Source organism: Olea europaea, chromosome 18, assembly GCF_002742605.1.
Source record: "Olea europaea var. sylvestris chromosome 18, O_europaea_v1, whole genome shotgun sequence".
In the NCBI taxonomy this organism is placed as follows: domain Eukaryota; kingdom Viridiplantae; phylum Streptophyta; class Magnoliopsida; order Lamiales; family Oleaceae; genus Olea; species Olea europaea.
Genome location: NC_036254.1, coordinates 30,979,835 through 31,002,436, shown reverse-complemented (window position 1 = coordinate 31,002,436; position 22,602 = coordinate 30,979,835). Strand labels below are relative to the sequence as shown.

The following is a 22,602-nucleotide window of genomic DNA, read 5'->3' as shown; positions in this document are numbered from 1 at the left end:
GGTGTGCTTAAAGGTAGGCTGTGACTAGTTATGACATTAACAAGGCTCAACTCCGACATCAGAACCTGGGGATTCTTCATAAAAGTAGGGTATATGTCTTTTATTTTATGTTGAAATCAAGAATTTGTTGTTGTGGCTCTAAAATGTAAATTCTTGTCATGTTTTGCAAGGTGACAAATGTAGTAGAAGCATGCATCCATGTGCTGTAATAAAAGGAAACAATGACATTAAAGAAAAAGGAAAGTCTATGAAAATGTGACCAACATGTGCATATGTGACCAATATATGAAAGTGTGACCAAGAATGACATGTAAGTGAAGAAGTTAAAATATGTGGCCACTCTGTGGATATGTAAGAGCATAATGTGGTTTTATTGTACCGTGCTATTCAAAGACGATTCTGTGTATATAAGATTGTAGAACCATGACTTGTGACCAACTGGGAATGAACTGATGACGAATGCAAGTTTGATTTTGTCGTCCTCGTCGTTAAACTTTTTCCTACAAACATGAAATTGAATATTGAGTGTTGCACTACTATGAATTGTTAAGTTACATTCTTAGATATAAACAAATTGTACGTACTTGTTTTTGGGTTTGAAACCCCTTTGGAACCAACTCATGAACGTAGATCTGTCAACTTCTTCAACGTCGCCTTTGAAATGCTCAAAAACTATGACATGATCATCATGTTTGAACAATTTACCTTTTCCAACAATGAACGGAGACTGCAGTATCCTTGCGGGCCTCGAAACCCGTTTGACTAGTAATTCAGAATGACCATCAGGAGACGTGGATCCCTGTATATTGTTGTAAAAGCTTGTTAGGTTCACATCAGACATAGAAACTACATGTGAATAAGTTTTGAATGATCTGTGACCTTTTAAAGTTTTCTATTATTGGCATGCAGTTGATCTGTAACAAGTACAGAATTAATAGTGGCTTTGTGAATACCTCTACCTGAACACGTTTGGTTGCCGTCAACACGTCAGATATAATGGAATCTACCTGTTTCTGAATGTCTTCAGAGTATACATCATCAGGTTGCGTATAACCAATCCCCAAATCGAACGATGGTGGTTGAAGACTATAGGGAATACCAATGTCTTCACTTGGGTCTTTCTTACCTTTCCCTTTCCTGCCAACATTTGGCTGCTCTATTTGCACCTTTATCTTGGAGAATAAGAATACTTGGCATGTCAATGTGACCATAGTGTGTATAATGAAATGTGTAAATATCATGTAAGTACCTTGTCGGTCTTATCAGAGCCTTTAGCAACATGAGTTCCCTTGTCTCCAACTCCGTGAACTTCTGTGCCTCGATCTTTTGTTTTTTTCACTAAACTGTCTCATAATCTCTTCCATTGAAGAAGATATCATTACTGACACAGTTTCAGATAGAAACTGCACGTTAGTTTGAATTTCCATCAAGTTAGTTTTTAAGACACCTTGCATTTGGATAATGGAGTTCATTTTTGTAGAGTGCACATCATTGAAGCATGACATCTATGACTTGATTTCAGCGAGCTCCCTATTCAACAATTTATTGTCCGATTGCAGTTTGCATATTTGCATCCTCAAATCATCATATGCCTGTCATAACACCATAACAACACAAGTGTGACCAGTTGTATGGAAAAAAAAGGTTATATGTGACTTAGGAAAAATATGTTCTGTGATGAATATGTAGTGGATATGTGACCTACATCACAGTGATCTATGACCAATGATTTTAAAAAGGTAATATGTGACCTAAGACATTGATCTGTGTTCGCTAATTTCAAAAAAATAATTACATCCACTTACATTAACCCATTGTGGCATGTGAGGGTATGGTTCATCTGGAGAATTATGGGCAGCTGACGGTGCTTCATCAATTGGAGATTTTTCACGGGGGGTGAGTCTTGACGTCGTGGTAGAGGATCAACGAAATCATCATCGTCGTTCGACACATTAGGCCGTCCCATACAGTCCGTTAAGAGGATCGTTGACTTTCCACTAGCACTAGCATTGCCGGCTGATTTCTTTGTCCTCTTTTTCCTGCGGCTCTCACTTAACAAGTCCGGTTGAATCGGCTTCTGGTACTGGACACTGTTCATATATGGCATGGCCATTTTCGTTTCCGATGATTCCAAGTCACAAATCACAATATGCAAAAATTTATATTAGTAAAAGTGTAATCATAACAGTTCAGTATACTTGTAACAAGGCTTACTGATGTATTACGTCAACATTTGCGAAGCAGTCAGCTCCTTCCAACTTAGCAGTAGAAGATTGTTCATCTGCCATCCAATTCATGATCCGGGGATGTGTCTTCGATGTTCGTGTGACAATAATTCCATCTAGACTCGGAAAAGTCTCATAAATCCATACTTAAAAGGCTACCAACATACCTCGTAGCCTGTAATGTGGAGTTCTCCTACTCAACCCATCTTTCAGTAAAGCTAAGGTAATGTCAAATAATAATTTACCCCATGGGAATCTGTTCATTACATCGAAGTCCTCAACTAGGGGAAACAAGTAGTTGTCAACAACTTTCTTGTAATCTCTAGGAAAGAGATAGGCAGTGAAAAAAATACAACGCATCCATCCGAGCAACGTCATCATCTGGTAGAGCTTCGACAAGATCCAAGTCCGACATTTGACACGCGGAGATGAATGTGGATTGATGTCTTCATGTGTTACATTATCCACTTTGAGAAAAGTATTTTCCCTTCAATTTTGATGTTCTATTGTCATACATTTGTGTATCACACTGTCCATGATATCTTAGGCCTGTGACTAAACAGAACTCGGAGATGGAGAACCTCACATACCTTCCAGCCACATAAAACCACATTTCTTCGTCGTTCGGCTGACAAACCTATCTCAGAAGGAAGAAGTGAATCAGTTGTGGTTGTATCGTGATCTCGTCACACTCTAGAAAATGAGCAAAACAGGTTCCCATCAATATACGTTTCTGTGGTCGGCTTAAGCTTGTCTGAATGGTATAGAAAAGATACCTTTACAGACTGATGTTGTAATTTTGATGTTCTATTTTAAAAGTCGCGTCTGTTAAGTAAATAAAACACCCGGAATAAGCCAAAATTTAAATTTCATAATGTACCCAAGAATTTGTTTGTTTACAATTTGGTCCAGATTTTTAAATATTTTTTGTCCAAAAAGTTGCTATAGTGCAAAGGTCCATCCGCACCCGCACCTGCACCTGCACCGACTTGGACACGTGTCGTGCCGACCGGTCGGATGGCAACGCGCGTGTGTGGGTCTATGACCGAATCCAATAGAATATAGGTCTTCCCCCTTCCAAAGACTATTGGTACCTCTTGGGGCCCAAACTCAATTCCAAACTTTCACCTTATAAACCACACCAAAGTTTTCTAACTTTCCTATGTGGGATAAGTGTTTGAAAAATCAAATTCTTTCATAATACTTAGTTTATGTGAGTTACTTTAACATTTAATATTTCATTCAATTTTAAATGGTTTTCGATAAATAAATATATCACGTTAATAATCTCGTGGAGTAGAACGTGAATATGCTAGGTCCCGTATTAATTAAAAGGTGGGTCCCACTCAAAGTTGACCCATTTCATAACCATTTTTTCCAACACACACACACACACACATATATATGAAACAAGTGAAGCAGTTACTAATCAACTAGATAATTAAACGGGTGCAATGAAAACTAACTGAACTTAAGTTTAGACATATTGCAAACGTTGCATATGTCTTAAGTACAAATTCTAATGCCTGAATAATTCTTAAGTACAATTAGAACGACATTATTCGAATCATCTAAAACAAGTGAAGACGAGGCCTGCCGGTTTAAGGGCATTTAGGACCTCCCTCTTTATTCTTCCAGTTGTTATAGCAAGGACATGTTTCTTTGTTGCCGTAAGTGCCTGGTGGCACGCACAGGCACTTGGCGCAGCACTTGAGACAGAAGAACATGCATGGTTTCCTATGTGAAGTGGCCGAGCATCGGTGTGAGCATCGTGGTTCACAATCTATTCGATTTAAATTCACACTTTTGTCAGATTCTTGACGGGTTCTAAACGGCTATTCAAATTTAAGAAATAACATATAATAATTATACCTTCAGGTTTGAGGTTATTATATTCCTGTCAAATTTTATAATAAAAAAGGGTTAATGAAATGATAGAAGCAAATTGCAAAAGGACTGATTTATATTATTAATTACCTCAGCCATATTCGATAATGTCAGGAGGAAAAGCACAAAAAAGATGAGCATTGTGCATGAACGCCCTGCCATTACTCTCAAGAATGGATTGAAATTGAGTGATTATTCTCAAGAACCAGTGGCACTTAATAATCATCAGAAGCTATATATGGAGGATAAAAATAGAACAAAATCCAAATGGGATCCAGTCCTTTGTGTAGTATTCAGATTATCTTTCATTAAATTTGTTAAACCTAATTTAATTTATACACAATAGGCTAATTAATAGCAGCAGAAAAGCCACCCTGTCGTGATTACATATGGAGACGATACAGTGGATACTTAGGTGGCTTATTTTGTCTGTGTTTGTTATATAGGTATTTTGAATTTATAGTTTACAAGTAATTAATTGGTATGTGAGTGTTTATTATAGTTCGGTGAAGACAATTTGTATGAATTTTATGTTTATCGTGCTATTTACAATCGTTCACTGTGACAGTCACCTTATATGGCATACACATGACATGTAGTTATTTGATACATTAATGTGGTAATTTTTTATTGACTTATGCATCAACTAGCTAACTGTTATGTGTATGCTATATAGGACGATTACCACAGTAGTAAGTAGCATTGCTCTCAGAAAAAAAAAACGAAATCATTTTGTTTTTTTTAATTCACATAATTTAAATAAGATTTCATTAATGAAATTAAGGGATAAGGTTAGCATAAATTCAGATTCCATGGAAAAAGAGGTACCTTCGAGAAGATAGATTTAACATAATTAAATTATGTTTTTCATTTTTTTAAATTTTAATATGAATTGACCAACTTCTTTATTTATTTATCTAAAAATGTATGTTTGGGAACATATGATTGCGTTTTTCCAATTTTAAATCCTAATGATATCGTGCTATAACATCTTGGATGATGGATCCAATTTAAAATTACAAAACCAACTCACCAACTATTCTATCTCATATTATGCTGAAATAAATATCTTGTATAATAGTTAAACGCTAAATTTTAAAAAATATTATACAAAGTAAATCATTTTCCCTAATTATAAACATGTAAATAGATGTAAAAATAATAATTGTTGGGAACATTAAGAATTAAAGGAGAGCAAAGCGTCAATTGCTTAGCTGATCATATGCGGAACTTTTGATTTGTTGGTATTTTTATTTTTTTTTAAAAGACATTTAAATTGATTAATTGTACGAATTGTGACAAGCCATATAACAGTGAAGTCTAGTATCGAGCCCACAGGAACTATGTATATTTACTACTAATTTTATCCTAATGTAACTTCAATCTAAATTTATTTAGTAACCAATTATCAAATTCAATAGTTTATGTTTCTACTAAATTATTCTAAATTTAATTTAATTTGAATAGTTTGTGAGGAAATTTTGGAATTCAGTGGTTAAGAATTCAGATTTCACCTATGTAATTTAACAACCATATAATCCAATTTCATTCAATCTGTTATAAACTAGAAGAAAAAAATAAAGAGAAACCAATAAACTTATTTATATTATTAAGAACCAAAGTCACATATTTATAGGAAAGAATTAGAGTTACAAGGGATACAACAATCATAATGAATAAGGTTTACAAGGATATAAAAATCATTTATAAATACTACTATATTTATAATATCCCCTGAGTGATTATTTACACAATAAATATCTTGTTGAAATATTGTTTGGCAAAAAAAACTTGATGGGACAAAAGTGCCAACAAATTAAAAAAAGTACAAATAATTTGGAGTAATAAAATACTGCCTCGTTAAAACCTTGTAAAAATGTCCAGTGGGACAAAAAATAATCAAAGGAAAACTAGTACAGCTATTCTTCATAATTTCAATTCTCATATCAAGCGATATATGTTTTGTATGTCAATGTTTTCAATATTGATATCTTGTACGTCAATATCTTCAAATAACATCAACCTTTAATGAGTGTAGTAACACGATGATTCAAAAAATAGTTTGATGTCTTCGATAGTTTCGTATATATAAGAGTTATTATGAAGGTAAATACCTCGTATGTTATGAACATTTATTACACAAACAATATGCCTCGTTAAAATCTTATCAGGAAAACCCTGTGAAAAAATTGTAATGAAGGAAAAATAGTACATTATTCTTTTGAATACGCCAACAAAAGTTGTTTCATTAAAAACATTATCAAGAAAATTCAATGGAACAAAACTTTGGCCAATTGAAAAAGAGTGCAACATGTGTTAACTCTCCCTCATGATAATACCTAAATTATGCTTCAAGCATATTAAATTCTTCAGAAATAATTGGCACGTGATTTTACATTAAAGTGTCATCTAATTTTAAGCAAATGTGGCAATGAGAGAAAAATTGGATATGCTAATTTAAAATAATGTGTCAGGCAGATAGCAAATTGGACAACAAATTTTGGATATTAGGTCTCAACTCCTATAGATTTTGAAGCTCTTTAGGACCACATTTATTTCTTGAGTCTAAAAGTGGTAGTGTAAGGTACACAGGTTTGTTTTGCTTACTTTGTTTGGTTTTACCCATTCAAGAAATGATCCTTGGAGGCTCGGCCCAAGTAATGAAAGAAAAGCTCAAATACATTGGTTGATTAAAAATTCAAAGATCTAATCCATTTAAGTTTAAATGAATTTTAATCTATTGTGTTAACAGTAACTGGGTTGTAGCACAATAGTCCCCTACATGATTCTCAAAGATTACAATCCAAGTTTGAGTTACCATGTAGTTTTTTTCATAAAAATTTGTAAGAATAATTTTTGGGTTTAAAGCTTTTCAACTTCTCACGTCAATACTCAATTTAACAAGGTTTATGATTATTATAACTTTTTTATTTAGTTTTTAGGAAAGAAAAAAAGAAGAAGAAGAAGAAGAAGAGAGAGAGAGAGAGAGAGAAAGAAGAAGAAGGTTATAAGAAGGAGAAAATCATTTTTTTATCTCATTCTCCTCAAATTCGAATTTCATTTTTCATTTCTCCTAAATTGTGTTAATTTTATCTTATCCACTAAATGAAAAATAATAAGAATATTTTATCATAAATTGGATTATTTAAGGCAAGTGATTTTTCATTTTCATATCACGAACAAGTTAAGTGGTGCAAGTTGATTTTCTCGATAAATGTCTATGCATTTTATGTGTATAAATCTAATTTCAAGTTATAAACCGTAAACGTTAAAGTTTTATGGTCATATATTCAAAATCAAGAATTTCATCGGTAATCCAATTACATGAAAATGTCTATATTATGAAGTTTTTATGCTTTACATGTGAATATACATATTTGTTTAAAGGGGATTGTACTTATGAAATTCTTACGAGGCTTTATACTCTTATGAAAATTTTCAGATTGAGAAATGATCACGGATTGATGAAAATCTCATGGATTGTGAAAAGTCAAGGAATGGAAATCAAATCAAAGTCCAAGATTCCCATGCATAGTATTTACTTTAATGTGGTTTTAAAGTTTAGACTAAGACAATGGATTTATGAGATCATTTGCAATTTAAGTTGTACTCCATTCGGACATAAAACTAGATTTTCATATAACTCTTAAATTGATATTTATTAAATCATATTAGTATGATCTGTTAGCATAAGATTTGGCATCAAAATATGATTGAGTTTGTAAATTTGGACATGTAAAAATGTAAAGTATAAAAGATTTTCAAACCGTCGTCCCGAACTGAATTCTACAATTTTTTTGGATGAGACCAATGGGTTTGAATACCCTATGAGTCCTCTATCCATTAGCTTTGGGGAATCAAGACATTTGAAGTTCCGTCGTATAAATTATGTCTTTTATCATATGCTGCGTTCAATGTATTTGGGAACAACTTTTGACACGTGATTTGAGTGTTCAGTTGTGTGCCTAAATAATTGAATGAGTTTAGAAAATACTATAAAAATCTTACAGAATTTTGAATTTGAGAAATGATTCAACAGAGTTTGATCGTTGGATAGTGCATTGTTGGTTGAATTTCATTAACTTACACTAGTCTCCATTAACATCAAGGGTGGAGTCAGGAAATTTGTTCAATGCGGACATAATTTAATCCACGTCAAATATTGAGTTTTGGTCATGAATTTAATGATGATAAAACTATAAAACAAAAATTAAAAATGACATAGTTTATAATTAAACGTGTTTTTTGCAAATTTTCATATTTTGACAAGTGAAGTCTAAATCAACATATGCCTAAAATCAAGCAAAATCATGAGATATGCCTATAAATCATGAAGTCCAAGTCAACCTATGCCTAAAATCAAGCATAATAATTATTAAAAAAAAAAAAGTTTGGACCTAAAAATTCAGTGCGGGAATATGCCTGTACTTGTCCCAACATGGCTCCGCCCCTTATTAACATCATTCGTTTTAGATTCGTTTCTTCATCAAATCAAATTTAGCTAACTTAACCCATTCATTTTTGTTAGCTGTTAGAACTTGTGCGAAGAACTTAAGAGTAATCTACGAAATAAAAGGAATATAGAGAAAAATTTAGTTAAATACAAATTTTTAAAAATCTAAGAATCACTTGTGTTACAGATAGTATTATTCATTGAGATGAAAGGCTCAAAGCTTGATATTGAGTTTCTGTACGTGGCCATAAGCGTATATAGGGCAAAGTCAATTATTAAAGATGAAGCTGCTCATGAAGATGGCCTTCTCGCAGCAAATGACTACCTTCGTACCCTTGCTCCTGAGGTTACCGACCGACTTGATCACTATTGTTCATGTGGGAAAAATTCATGATCCTTATTTAATTTGTCTTTCTATTCAGATTCATGTTTTATCCTGCCTATGACTTGGCACATTTGCTGACTTGGATTAAGAAAACCTCTTTTGAAAGATGATAACTTCTATTTGATGTACTTTTTTGTAGGAATTGATTCAAATAATTAACCAAAAATTGAAAAATGAAAAGGTGTGTAAAAGTGGAAAATAAAAAGGTGTGACTACGGTCAACTTCGACCAAATATTCGGACTTGATCCAATGGTCAAATTACAAAAATAAATAGATCAACTTATTCTACTCGTCGAGTATATCGTCGTGGTATATTTGGAATCTCGAAATCAATTTCAGATGAATGAGAAATTGCGGGTTAAAGTTGGAAGAAATGAAGTGTTGCAACTTTTCGAAATGATGCAGGTTTTGGCCAAGTGTTGCAACTTTTCGAAATATGCATATTTTAGCCCACACTTCTTCATTTGCACCATTTTTACATCTATAAATAGAACCCTAAGGACATGATTTTTGGGTACATCAATTGCATTGAGCATTCATTCTCCTCTTGCAATTCTCTCATTTCTAATTTCATAGTATTTTCATGCATTTCCTTGGTAGAGAGGGAATTCCATTCGAGTTCACTAGTTGAAGTCATTTGCAATGCTCCTATGACTTGACGTGGTTGTTGTATCTTGGGAGATGATTGTCAAAAACTCGTTAGCACCGATGCGAGGCAAATTCATCTTAAAGACCAAGTGTCAAACACTTGCCTCGACCAAAAATTCATTACTTGCATCTTTCTTCCTATAGTTTTCTGATTTCTTTTGATTATATTTTGATTTCGGGAAATGATTAGCATTGTTTACATGTTTATGTTGCAAGGTTCGATCAAAAGAATAATTTGCTTTTGTTCAAGCGAAATGGATGAATACATATACAAGCATTCAGATTCGGTAACTTTTATGTTTTGCTTCTCAAATCCTATTTTGATAAGTCCAAATTACGTTTCGATTTCACGCAAATAACCGGTATGCTTTTGTGAATATAATATGCACGTAATCGGTGTAAATTTCCCCAACAATCTTAAGTTGAATTTTCTTATGCATATTATATTTTATTTGCAATTGAAATCAAGATACTGCATGAATAAAATTATAAGACAGAATTTTGACGTATCATGATTCTGGTAAATATATTCTATTACAACATTTTAATTAGAAAAATTCATGCGTAATAAATCTGTATATTATAACAGAATCAATAGTGATTCTATAACTTGGAATCATTCATTTATATGTTGAATTCATTACAATATATTCAAGTTGATTTGTGGACAAACTATATGATATTATTCAATCCTGCACCATATAATGTAGATTTTTTTTTGACCTATTAGAAGAAATTCTAATATTCAGAGATTAGAGTGGAAAATCTCAAATTGGTACACCAGATTATATGATAATTAATTGTGAAATTCATAATACATATGATATTCATGAACCGATGCATACATGTTTGTGTATTTTATTTGTTGGTAGTCTCATCTATGAGTTTTATTTGTTGGCACTCTTTTAATCCAAAGTGTATCTATTATATTAAAAGATAATTTGTGTCAGAAGTTGCCTAAGGAATTTTGATTGGGAAGGTTGGTAAAATCTTGTTAACTGTTTGTAAACAAATAGTATGCATGCTATATGGAAAAATGTATTTTTCCAAATTAAAAACAGTTTTTAATTTTTGAAATGGTGTGACCCGTTTGAGTTGTGTAGCATGAAATATCTGTCTAGATAGTATATAAATGTAAACTGATTTGTAAAGTCAAATTGCACATGGACATTGTGAATTTATATGCTAACTATTGCGTTCCTTCATGTTTAAATTGCCTTAATTCAAAGTTATCAAGAAATAAATTTACTAAACCTGCAAAAGATGCATGTTGAGATAATTTTAATTGCTCAAAGCATGTTGGTTTTGGCTTTGTCAAAATCTAGTAATACTAAAATTTATAGTTTGTGCAGAATTCCTTACTTTTAATTTATACGTATGTCATCCCAATAACTTTTGTTCTCTTACTATGACAAATCATTATGCGTTTGAATATATTACTTGCATGAGAAGACATATTTTAACTAATAAATATGCCCATAACGGTAATGGCATGAATATGCATTTATTTTAAGTATGCAACTTTGTTGGGTATCTATATGACAATCATGTGAAGCGGATTAGTGTATTGATTTGATAAATCCATACAAGCATTTGGATTTTGGATAGACCTTTTTGGTTAAAATGCTCTAGTTGGTTAAATTTTTATATCTTGTTGAAATTATACTAACTTTGATTAATGTTGATAGCCTCATTTAATCCTATGGAATTAAGTGGGATGATTTTAATGGATATAATTATTTAGTTATGAGAATTAAACAACTTAATTATTTAAAATATTCCACAATCAATTTAGATGAAAAGGTGCATGATGAAAATGTGCGTCGTTTCATATAAATAATCATGATTTTTAGTATGATTATTTTTTAATGGGTGTGTCTCTTCATAGAGATTAATTCAAGAGGTGTGTCCTTTTGCAGAGTTGTGTCTCTTGAAGAACACAACTTTGCAACTTGTTGTTAATTTGTTCGTTCAAGTTTGAATATGATGAATAAGGTGAATATGTACCTTATTATTTGACATAAAATGAAACTATCATGTGAAATTTCACGAATGTGATAAGTTGCATATCTTGCAATGCTTAGTCCTCTTTATTGTAGAATTTAACTTCAATCATGAAACCAATTAAGTTGGTATATGTTTTAAAAGCATTGTTGGTCCATATGATGACATTGATTTAATTTGATGATCAAAATTAATTAGATTGAAGTACGTTATATGCAAGTTGACGACTACTACTTTGAAAGTACTTAGACTTCCACGAAACACTCGATATGGCTATAATCTAAGAGATAAATGAATAGAACTATAAAAGAGTTGCTGAATTCTAAGTTCAAGTATAACCCAAGAATGTGGGGGTTAAATTTAATGCTTGTGAACTTGAAATGGAAAGTTCAAAACTTGTGGATGCAATATTACTAAATTGCATATATATTCCTAATTGAGGAATTGTGGGAATAACTCAGTTTAATAGTTACGTTTGCTTCTATTTTATAATCACAGAACGATATCTATGAAGGTAGAAAGATAGAAAACCCTTATACTAATTATAAGGACGATATATACTAAGTCTAAAGTGGATGGAATGGGTTGTAAAGCTGATTATGACGTTTGTTTAGACATTCAAGAACAATTGGAATATATGAAGAATATTCATAAAGTTCAAATACATGGTAATGCTTCAATGATGATATTGAATACCCATGATTCTGAAATCCACTAGTAAAAGTGATTGACTAGTGTAGTGTTTGATAGAAATCCTCCAACCGTATTTGGAAATTGATAAAGCTTAAGAGTATTTCTTGGTGACGAAAATTTGTATCTATCAAATGAATTGATCGTTGGCTAGCAATATTTGATAAGATACTAAGTCACATGTAATGGTAGATCTAGACGCATAAGTCATAGACATAATACCATTAAGTAGTTGATCTCAATGATGTAAACTCGTGGTACCTTTAAAAGAGATTTATTAAGAGAGATCAAGAATACTGCATATCGAAGGGAATAAGGTAAAGCTTACTACGTTAGAGTCCTTGTAATGGTAACCCTACCTTGTTGGCTGGAGATTCCAAGATCTTGGTTCAAAGGGACAACTAAGTTATGAGGATTCCATGAAGCACTAAGGAAAATAGTTTCATAACTCATTCCGATAATATTAAAGTGCTTTCTGCAGAGTTACAAGAGGTTAAGATAATCTTTTAATGATTCACATATCTTCATTAAGTCAAGTGGAATAGGGCATAATACTCTTAATAGGAGGTCACCTATGTGAGTGTAAAATGGGGTCGCTTCAATAAGAATTATTCAAGGCTTGAATTCTTTAAACACTCGTAGAAACAAGAAGGGTTCAGGGGCTAAAATGAACCAAGTCATGAGAACCATAAACGGTTTAGGAAAGACATTGTGTGAGTATCGTTGTCTTGGCTTATACTAAAGGTTGAATGGTTCAGGACATCACGTTCACCAATTAGCCGAGTAAGTCTGATGATATTTCACTAAGAGAGGTTCAATACCAGAAGCTACCTTCGTTGATGCAGTGTTCTTTCACACCCTTTCTACATTGCATCATATCATCGCATTTACATATGCGTATCCAATTTCCATTCATATGGGGGATTGTAAGAATTGTTTCAAATAATTAACCAAAAATTGGAAAATGAAAATGTGTGTAAAAGTGAAAAATGAAAAGGTGTGACTACGTGTCAACTTTGACCAAATATTCGGACTTGATCCGATGGTCAAATTACAAAAGTAAATAGATCAACGTATTCTACTCGTCGAGTAGATCGTTGTGGTATATTTGGAATCTTGAAACCAATTCTAGATGAATGATAAATTGTGGGCCAGAGTTGGAAGAAATGAAGTGTTGCAACTTTTTAAAATGATGCAGGTTTTGGCCAAGTGTTGCAACTTTTTGAAAGGATGCATGTTTTAGCCCACACTACTTCATTTGCACCCTTTCTACATCTATAAATAGAACCCTATGAACATGGTTTTGGGTACATCAATTGCATTGACCATTCATTCTCCTCTTGCAATTCTCTCCTTTATAATTCCATAGCATTTTCATGCATTTCCTTTGTAGAGAGGGAATTCCGTTCAAGTTCGCTGGTCGAAGTCATTTGGAGTGCTCCTATGACTTGACGTGGTCGTTGTATTTTGGGAGATGATTGTCAAAAAACCTTTAGCACCGATGCGGGGCAAATTCATCTTAAGGACCAAGTGTCAAACACTTGCCTCGACCAAAAATTCATCACTTGCATCTTTCTTCCTACAGTTTTCTGATTTCTTTTGATTATATTTTAATTTTGGGAAATGATTAACATTGTTTGCATGTTTATATTGTAAGGTTCGATTAAAAGAATAATTTGCTTTCGTTCAAGAATCGAAAGGGATGAATCCATATCCATGCATCCACATTCTGTAACTTTTATGTTTTGTTTCTCAAATCCTATTTTGGTAAGTCCAAATTACGTTTCGATTTCACGCAAATAACCATAGAATATGCACGTAATCGGCGTAAATTTTCCCAACACTTTTCTTCTTGTTATCAACGCTTTAGCACTACTGGCGTATTCTTGAATCCAACTATGTTATGTGGGTGCAATTTTTTGGTATGTTCACTCTACATAGAAACTCAGTGGATGTTATTCCTTGCGCTTCAATATAGCATGTTTTATTGAATCTAAGACCCACCTTCTTCATCCAATACCATAGGCCCTCAAAAACCATTTTATGGATCTCCTAAATAATGCCTCCTAGGCTAATTTAAAGTGGAAATTACAGGAAACAATATATTTAGAGATCCTATTTTATAAATCATATATTAGATTTACTATTTCAAAAATCAGACATGTTGTTAACTAATTAATATATTTTAAATATTAATAATTATATTGCAAAATTAAATAAACACATTCATCATACCCCACCACACTTACCAAAACCCTAATCACTTTCATCATCTCCATTCTCTCCTCTCTCTGTATCCAAACTTTTCTCATCTCTCTAGCCATTGCCACCACCACACTGCCACCACCACTACCGCTAGCACGTTGAGCAGAGATCTCACTCGACACCATTACAGTAGCTTCGTTGCCGTCGTCACACGATCATCACTTAACCACCATCGAAGACTACGTTGGCGGAGCAACCTCAACACTATACTAGCAACGCGATAGCAGCAAACAGGATCCATCCCATTTATTGATCCCTTTTTAGTACCCCATTCACTGTAATGAAACAAACAGAAAACACAGACGAAGTAAGCAAAGGTGGAGGCATCATCCCTGCGTTTGAAGATACGAGATCATCAACATCACGATGCAACAGTTTGGGGTGGTTTCATGCCTCTATGGTTTTCTACAGTTGCAACATCATCTTCGGCTCTAGTTAGATCTACTTGGCGATGGTTTTGTTGAATCCACTTGGGGTGTGGTGGTGGTGTTGATGCTGCTTGTGGTGGTGGTGGTGGCTGCAGTGGCGACGATGGTGATGGTAATTTTGGATCTGGTATTTTTGGATATGATTTTTGGTGGCATGGTGGTATTTTGCTATGGTGTAGTTGTGCAATCATTTGGGTGTTGGTAGCACTGCCAGTGGTGGTGGTTCTAGCGATAGTGGCGCTGTTTGGTTGTGGTGGCAATGGTGATTCATCTGGCGGCGACAGTGGTCTAGCAATGGTTGTGGTAGTGGGTGGGGTGGGGTGGGGTGGGTTGGGGTGAGGATGTTTGTGGTGGTGTTGTTGTTAGGAGGTAGTGGTGGTGGTGCTGCTAGAGGTAGTGGTGAGATGGTGGTCGCAATTGCTGGTCACAAATTATTTGGTTAACTGTGACCGCTAAATTGTTTAAATATATTACCAATAAACAATATGTGATGAATGATAGAGATAAATTATGACTAAGAAATGTTGTGTGATCTAAAAAATTATTAATTTATAATTGATAATTTAATAATTTGTGACTATATAATAAATTGTTACTTATAATATTTGTGATTTGGGATCGATAAATAAATTGTGATTTATAAATTTTTTATTTGTGACCGATAAACAAATTGTAATCTATAAAATTTTTGAATTATGATTAAAAAATAATATGTGACTAACTAAATCGTTAATTTGTGAACAAATTGTATATATCTGTGATCTAAATATATTTAGTTTTTAAAATATGTAATTAATTAATTAATTAAATCATAAATAAATTTTTACAAATATCTATTTTTTGAAATTTGAAACATTTGTTATTAGTTTTGAAATGGGTGATACTTAACTTCTTAGTCATGAATTTTTCTCTACATTATTTTCCACTTGAAATTTTTGCTTTATTGAACTTTTCAAGTACAATTGTTAGAGCACTTTCGAAAGACTATCTAAATATAAAATACATTTTATTTTAGAGAGTCATTGTTTAAAAATGAGTTACAAGAAACTCTTTATTTAAAAAATTTAAAATAGAAAGTGAATTTGGCTCTCCAAATTTAGAGATTCAAGCTTACTCTCTATTCTTAATCTTCAATGATTGCATTTAATACATTATAAATTCTAATACTCTACAATTTAAATTATTCAAATTACATTTGAATTGATTGGATGTTAACATATAAAAATATTATGTTAGATAAAATATGAAAAGAAATTATTAAATATAAATTGGAAAAAATAATACAATGAGTCAAAATACTCTCTATTATGAATAAAATGTTCGTATATGTTCACTATCCAACAATCTTTGTCACTGTATATCTGTAAATATTTACGTTCAGATCAACCAAAATATCATTGGCTTATTGGTAAGTAATTTATAGTACTGAACAATCTGAAAAAATTAATTTTATCAATTGTGCTATCATCTCCACAAATGTGCCAAACGTGTCCTAAGAGAAATTTGAATACCGTAAAATGAAAAGCCATTGACACTAGATATATACTTCAAATTCAATTAAAATCAATTTTTTAACTGTTATTTCATTATTTCAGCCGTTATTTTTGAATTCTTCTTTCACAGGTAAAATCTACTTTATCTCTAACGGTCAAAAAATCAATTAACAAAATTCTTACCAAACAAGCACTAAGTCTACTATGGGAAATAATTTATAAATGATTTAATTTATAAATAGATTGAAATGACTGGTGAATAAGTGCAAAGTACTTGTGAATCCATTAAAATGTAGTTAAAAATGAAATTTGATCGTACACAAATAATTTATAATTTTTGCCAAACGGGGACTAAGTAAATCTGATTTCAAATTGTGTGAATTGGAAAAACAAAATGATTTGACTTCTTTCTAATTATCATAATTAACATACCTAAAACAATTAATTTACCATTAATGTCAATTTAATATTCACTTACCAATTAATATCCACTTCTTTCTAATTGGACCACTTGCTAAATTTACCTAAGTAAACACTGTATTGTCTCCATTTGTAATCCAAGACTGGGTGACTTTTATTTGGCAGTGCTGTGTACAGATTTGAATAGGATTAGCAAATTTAATGAAAGATTATCTGAATCCTTCGCATAATAATTGCAGATTAGCTAAATCCCACACAGAGAATCCATCTGGATTTTATACCATTTTCACCCTCCATTACTTCTGATAATTACTAAGTGCCATTGGTATTTCTGATGGTTCAAAAATTGATTGACTATCCTTCCAAATATTTCAATTGTTTTTGTTGAGAATATTTTTCGAAATTTGTAAAAGAATTGTAAAATTGTTAATGTAAAATGTTGGCAAGTTTGTAAAAGAAATGTAAAATAAATTTGTTCTATTTAATTTTTTTTTATGTAAAATGCACATTTCAAAATTCCAACGTATTATTTAAAATATAAGTGGCAAATCTTCTAATTTATTGTCTTTGGGTTAGTGTTTTATTTTCTCTTATTTTGAATTATTTTACATAATTATGATACGCATGTTACGTCATTTTTTTTATATGCTAGCTCTTGGGGCTTTTTGGTAATCTCAAACATGCTTTCCAACTATAAATAAGCGTCCAAGCTCCCCCATTTTAAAATCATTCCGGTATAAGATTTCATTTGTATCTTTCTCGTGCTAGATGATCTTAAGTCTTGCACAGCTAGAGACTCGTCGTTTCTTTCTTGGTTTGTGCATTTATTCTCTATTGTAAACATTTGGTTATTGAATGAAAACCAAAAAGCGAGAGTTACAAATTTTTCTCTTCGTTCTCACTCTATCCATATTATTAAATGGTAATAATCTTGAAAACCACCTTTTTTTTTCTTTATAGGTTTTACTATTTTTGTGTTATTTTTTCAATCACTATTGAAACTAGCGCTCGCCTCTACATGAGTCATGCAAGTGGACGAATTCTTATGTTCCGAATATTTGGATTCAAGATTACTTCTTCAATTGGTTACAACTTATATTCTTATCTATTATGTGGTTCACATTTACCATTGAATCATGTGTTAATAGCTTTCTTTCACATTAAAAAAAAAATAAAAATAGAGTGTCGATACGGCACATTCTATATAAATTTGATTTTCATAAGATAAATTCTCTTTTCTCTTTTAGTCATTTCATTGCAGGATTTACTAGAGTATTCCAAATATATCATATACTTTTAATATTTCTATAAAAAAATTTGCTAAATAAATCATATCCAAAATCTCTTCAATAAAGATTTAACAATAAGCTTTCATTTCCATGATAATTTCTTCCAAAATTCAGTTCCTGTTTGATGGTGATTAAAATTAAATTTTTGTAGATTTTGATAAAATTTGATGAAATGTGTAGTTAAAAAATTATGAATTTCATAAGATATAAAATTAAAATTGATCGTTGACTTTGATTTAAATTAAAATATGTATTTTAATTCCTAATGCTAAATAAAACTCTCAAGGAGTAAGACACCCACGCCCACCTAAACTGGTGGCCATCACGTACAAAGGGCAGAACCGTAAACACAGAACAAAATCCATTAATATACACGTGGAACCACGCGCCTCCAATATCACCTATTTAAACTCGCCTCTTCCTCCCACTCCACCACCACCTCTCTCTTTTCCCGTCGATGGCAGCTCAGCTACATTAATTTCTCCAAATACTAAAAGTCGTTGTAGAAAGACACTTTACTTTCTTGATTCCATTCCTTTTTGGAGTATAAGTGCAAAAATAATGGATTGTGAAAGAGAAGATGTAGCCTTAAATGGAAAGATAGAAATGATCGAAGAGAATTCTGCTTCTGTTGTATATAATGACTTGGTCATGGAGAAAGTAAAGAAGACGAAGCTAAATGTGGTCGAGGCTGCTGCTAAGATCAATTCCTCCGAACTTGTAGCTTTCCTTCTTGACATAACAGTAAGTTTTTTTCGTGTTTCATTATGTGAAAGTTTGAAGATAAATTGAAAATCTTTAATTTTCTCGTTATTTTGATGAAGGAACGGTATGATACAAAGCAGGAAATACAACTGATGCGACTGGCAGATTATTTCGGAGCTGCATTTTCGAAAGTTAGCACATCTAAGTTTCCATGGATAAAGATACTCAAGGCATCGTCTGTTGCCAAAATGGCTGATGTGAGTTTTCTTTTCGTTTTTCACCCATTTTCCCATGTTTTGAGTGGATAGAGTATTTCAACATATACATTTGATTCTTGACCGTGTTTACCCCTTCAGAGAGAGTTGTGTCTGGAACTTTTTTCATTTTGAATGTGTATAATTTTGCTGTTCATAAACAGGTCCCTCTTTCTAACCTACCTGAAGACGTCTACAAGGTCTCGGTGGATTGGCTTAACCATTTATCCTCAGAGGCACTGGGTTCTTTTATTCTGTGGTCACTGGATAACCTTATTGATGACCTTTTCCTTCATCAGGGGGCTACGAAGAGATCAAATAAGGTGGTTCAGCAAGCAACTTCCAGATCTCAGGTGGCTTTTTAGAATTTGTTTTAAAAATCTCAACTAGCTTATGACTCACTATTGTTTAATTTCTCCGCCTAAGGTTGCCATCTTCATGGTTTTGGCAATGATATTGAGATGCCAACCTGATGTCTTGATCAGTCTGTTGCCGATTCTCAAGGAGAATCCTAAATACGAAGGTGAAGATAAGCTTCCAGTCTTGGTGTGGCTAATCATTCAGGTATAAATATTTTTGTTATTTTCTTTCTTCAATTTCCTCAATATTTCTCCCTGAATTGGAATTGAAATTGAAATTTTCAGGTTTGCCAATCGGATTTGGTAGATGGAATGTTCATGTGGGCACATTTTCTCTTCCCTAAGCTTAATAGTAACTTTATATCGGATTCATCTACAGACTTGATTCTACAGGTGGTGGAGTGGTAAGTGCTCTCGATCCGTCCACTATAACTATTTATCCTCATTAACATTCTCTGAAGTTTTTGAATCCTTATTTCAGGATTATATCTTTCCCAAGGGCTCGTGCTATTCTTGTAAATGGTTCAGTTAGAAGAGGAGAGCGTCTGGTCCCTGTTTCAGCTCTCGAGCTGCTCATCAGGGTGGCTTTCCCAGATCTGTCAGCACGATCAAAGGTGAATGCTTATGGTGTAACTGTTCTTCTGATACGTTCATTACTTAAAAAAAATTGATTTCTTGTGCCATTTGTTTTACTTAGGCAACCGAGAGGTTTCAAGCTGTATATCCCACCTTGAAAGAGGTAGCCATTGCGGTTACTCCTGGAAGCGAAGAGGTTAAGCAAATAACGCAGAAGATAATGATGTTTACTATCAAAGCAGCTGGAGAGGGTATAAGATAAATTCTGTGCTTTCTTGTGGAGCACAAGAGACAGAGTGAATAATGCTGAAATAATTTTGCAGGAATTCCTGATCTATCACAAGAGGCAAGTGACTTATTTGTTTGGTGTTTAACTCAGAACCCCGACTGCTGCCAACAATTGGTGCGCAAATCTTTTTTTCATTTTTTGACATTGTTTCTTATTCAAAAATCGACCTGAACTCTGTTGTTGATCTCTTCACAAAATTATTGGAATAGGACAACATATACCTAGAACATCTCGAAGGAAGTGTTATTCTCAAAAAACTATCGGATGAGTGGAAGACAATCTCCTATGAACATCCAACTCTAGATACCTTGAAGGAGAGCTTAAGGAATTTCCCGGTGAAAGTAATAGTAGTACATAAAAATGGTCGCGTTTGAGGCTTTCATAAAAATAATCATTAATTTTTCTAAGTTGTTCGTATTAATGAACTTGTAGAATGAGAAGGTGTTGTTGTCTAGTGGGGTGAATGCTGCTGATCAAGCGTCATTGAAGGATGCAGAGAAGCACTGCAAGATGCTATTGAGACGAGTATCTGATGGCCCAAGCCCGAGGTGCATCAAGAGTTTTCTTCTTGTAACTATTGCCGTTGCAGTTGTTGCTGCTTTGCTTTTATATTGAAGGAGTCACTTAATTGGAGAAGGGTGTTATAATTGTATTTTTTCACTATTTATCTTTGGTCATGCCATTGTTGCATGACCACATTACAAGAGAACAATGACGTTGAGTCTCTCAAAGTATAGTGACCAAGTCAACTGTGTCTGTAATTTATCTATTTATTGAATCAACTTATGACTTCTTTTTTCATAAACTGGGTAATAGTAGTTTCTTCATAGCAGTTTTTCTTCATTTTCCTAAATGTACTCTCGATCTTTTCCAAGTACCTAACATTGGACGTAATTTACCTATAATATAATCTTAAACCATCAGCTTATACATCAAATCTTACTAAGAAAGGCCAAGCAGCCGAATGCTGACGAAATGTCAAGGGCAGTGAGCGTTTAAGAATTTTCATGGAGGAGTTTTGCATTATTACTGGGTTACCTTGTGAGGGAGACTAGAATTTTTCTAAGTTTAACTCTAGATTTGGCAAGCTTATACACCACCACTTTAGCCACCTACAATGTATCTTGCCTCCAGATGTTGTAAAGTATTCATGAACATTTCAAATGCTACCAACCGGGATGCTGCTAATCTTTCCTATTTCGCGTCCCATTCATCAATGCGTTAACACGATTGACATTTGGAGGTCCTTTATGCCAAATGTAGTCCGATTGAACCTGGCCTAATAATCTTGTAAAGGCTTATCTTTCTCTTAAATAACATGCATCAACCCAGTGGTTGTCTTCGTCTTTCTCTTGCTACTCAAGAAATATGCCGCAAATTTTGTAGAGAGCTCATCAAAAATTCTGATAGACCAGGGCACCAGAGTAGCTATCCAGTTTCTAGCCTCTCTTTTTAGCGTCAGTGGAAATGATCAACACATTTTTACACTTGGAACTGCATATAGTCTTATAAAATCAACAAAGCTCGCATGTGAATAAGCAGATCCATGAGTCCGTCATATGCCTTTATTATCGATTGTTTGAAGCCTTTTGATAGGGAAACTGCCATGATCTCTCGTGCGAAAAGATCTTCTTCCAGAACCATTTTCCTATGTCTATCATCTCTCTTTGACAGTACATCAATTATTTTTTGGGCCATCATTTCCTCCATCTTCGTTCCAAGTCTACCATAGGATGCGGAACTTACGGATGTGTGACTTCATGAGACCTTAGGTTTACTACCATTGGCAGAGTAACTGAGGGGGCAACCGTTTGTAAGGGGCGGTTGACAACATGTATCTTGTGGTCGAATTTCTAGTGGATTTAAGAGATGGGTCGGCCACTCTCTAAGCTTGATTTTGCAAAAGAGTCATCTTGGCTACTAATCGTATCTCTAGAACGCTAATTTGACTTTGTGTTACATATTTAGGCTGCGACGACAGGTTTTGACCTTGGGTGATAAACTTCAACTCTATTGTATTTTTGACCAACCGCGTATCACTCATAGTTCACCTTTTCAACATAGCTTTTATATTCAAAACATTTCCACAAATGGCGCCAATGAGATAATAAGGAGACAACCTTTCGGCTTCCTTGATGGAGCGAGATGATTTCTACTACTTCAGTGAAAAATGAGATACCTGCAAGAATAGATTGGGACTATCTCTCTCGTTGTACCTCCGACATGAAAAT

At 33.3% G+C, this 22,602-nt stretch overlaps 1 protein-coding gene across 1 annotated transcript; it reads left to right on the top strand.

Annotated features, from left to right (window-relative positions):
* Positions 1–18,635: 18,635 nt before the first annotated feature.
* On the top strand, positions 18,636–21,163 carry LOC111366573. Its single transcript, XM_022987301.1, has 10 exons — positions 18,636–18,932; positions 19,013–19,150; positions 19,312–19,500; positions 19,574–19,711; positions 19,792–19,910; positions 19,988–20,120; positions 20,204–20,333; positions 20,406–20,485; positions 20,581–20,712; positions 20,804–21,163. Exons 1-10 carry the CDS (start codon positions 18,750–18,752, stop codon positions 20,984–20,986), a joined length of 1,425 nt encoding a protein of 474 aa, XP_022843069.1. The 5' UTR covers positions 18,636–18,749; the 3' UTR covers positions 20,987–21,163.
* The last annotated feature ends 1,439 nt before the right edge of the window (positions 21,164–22,602 follow it).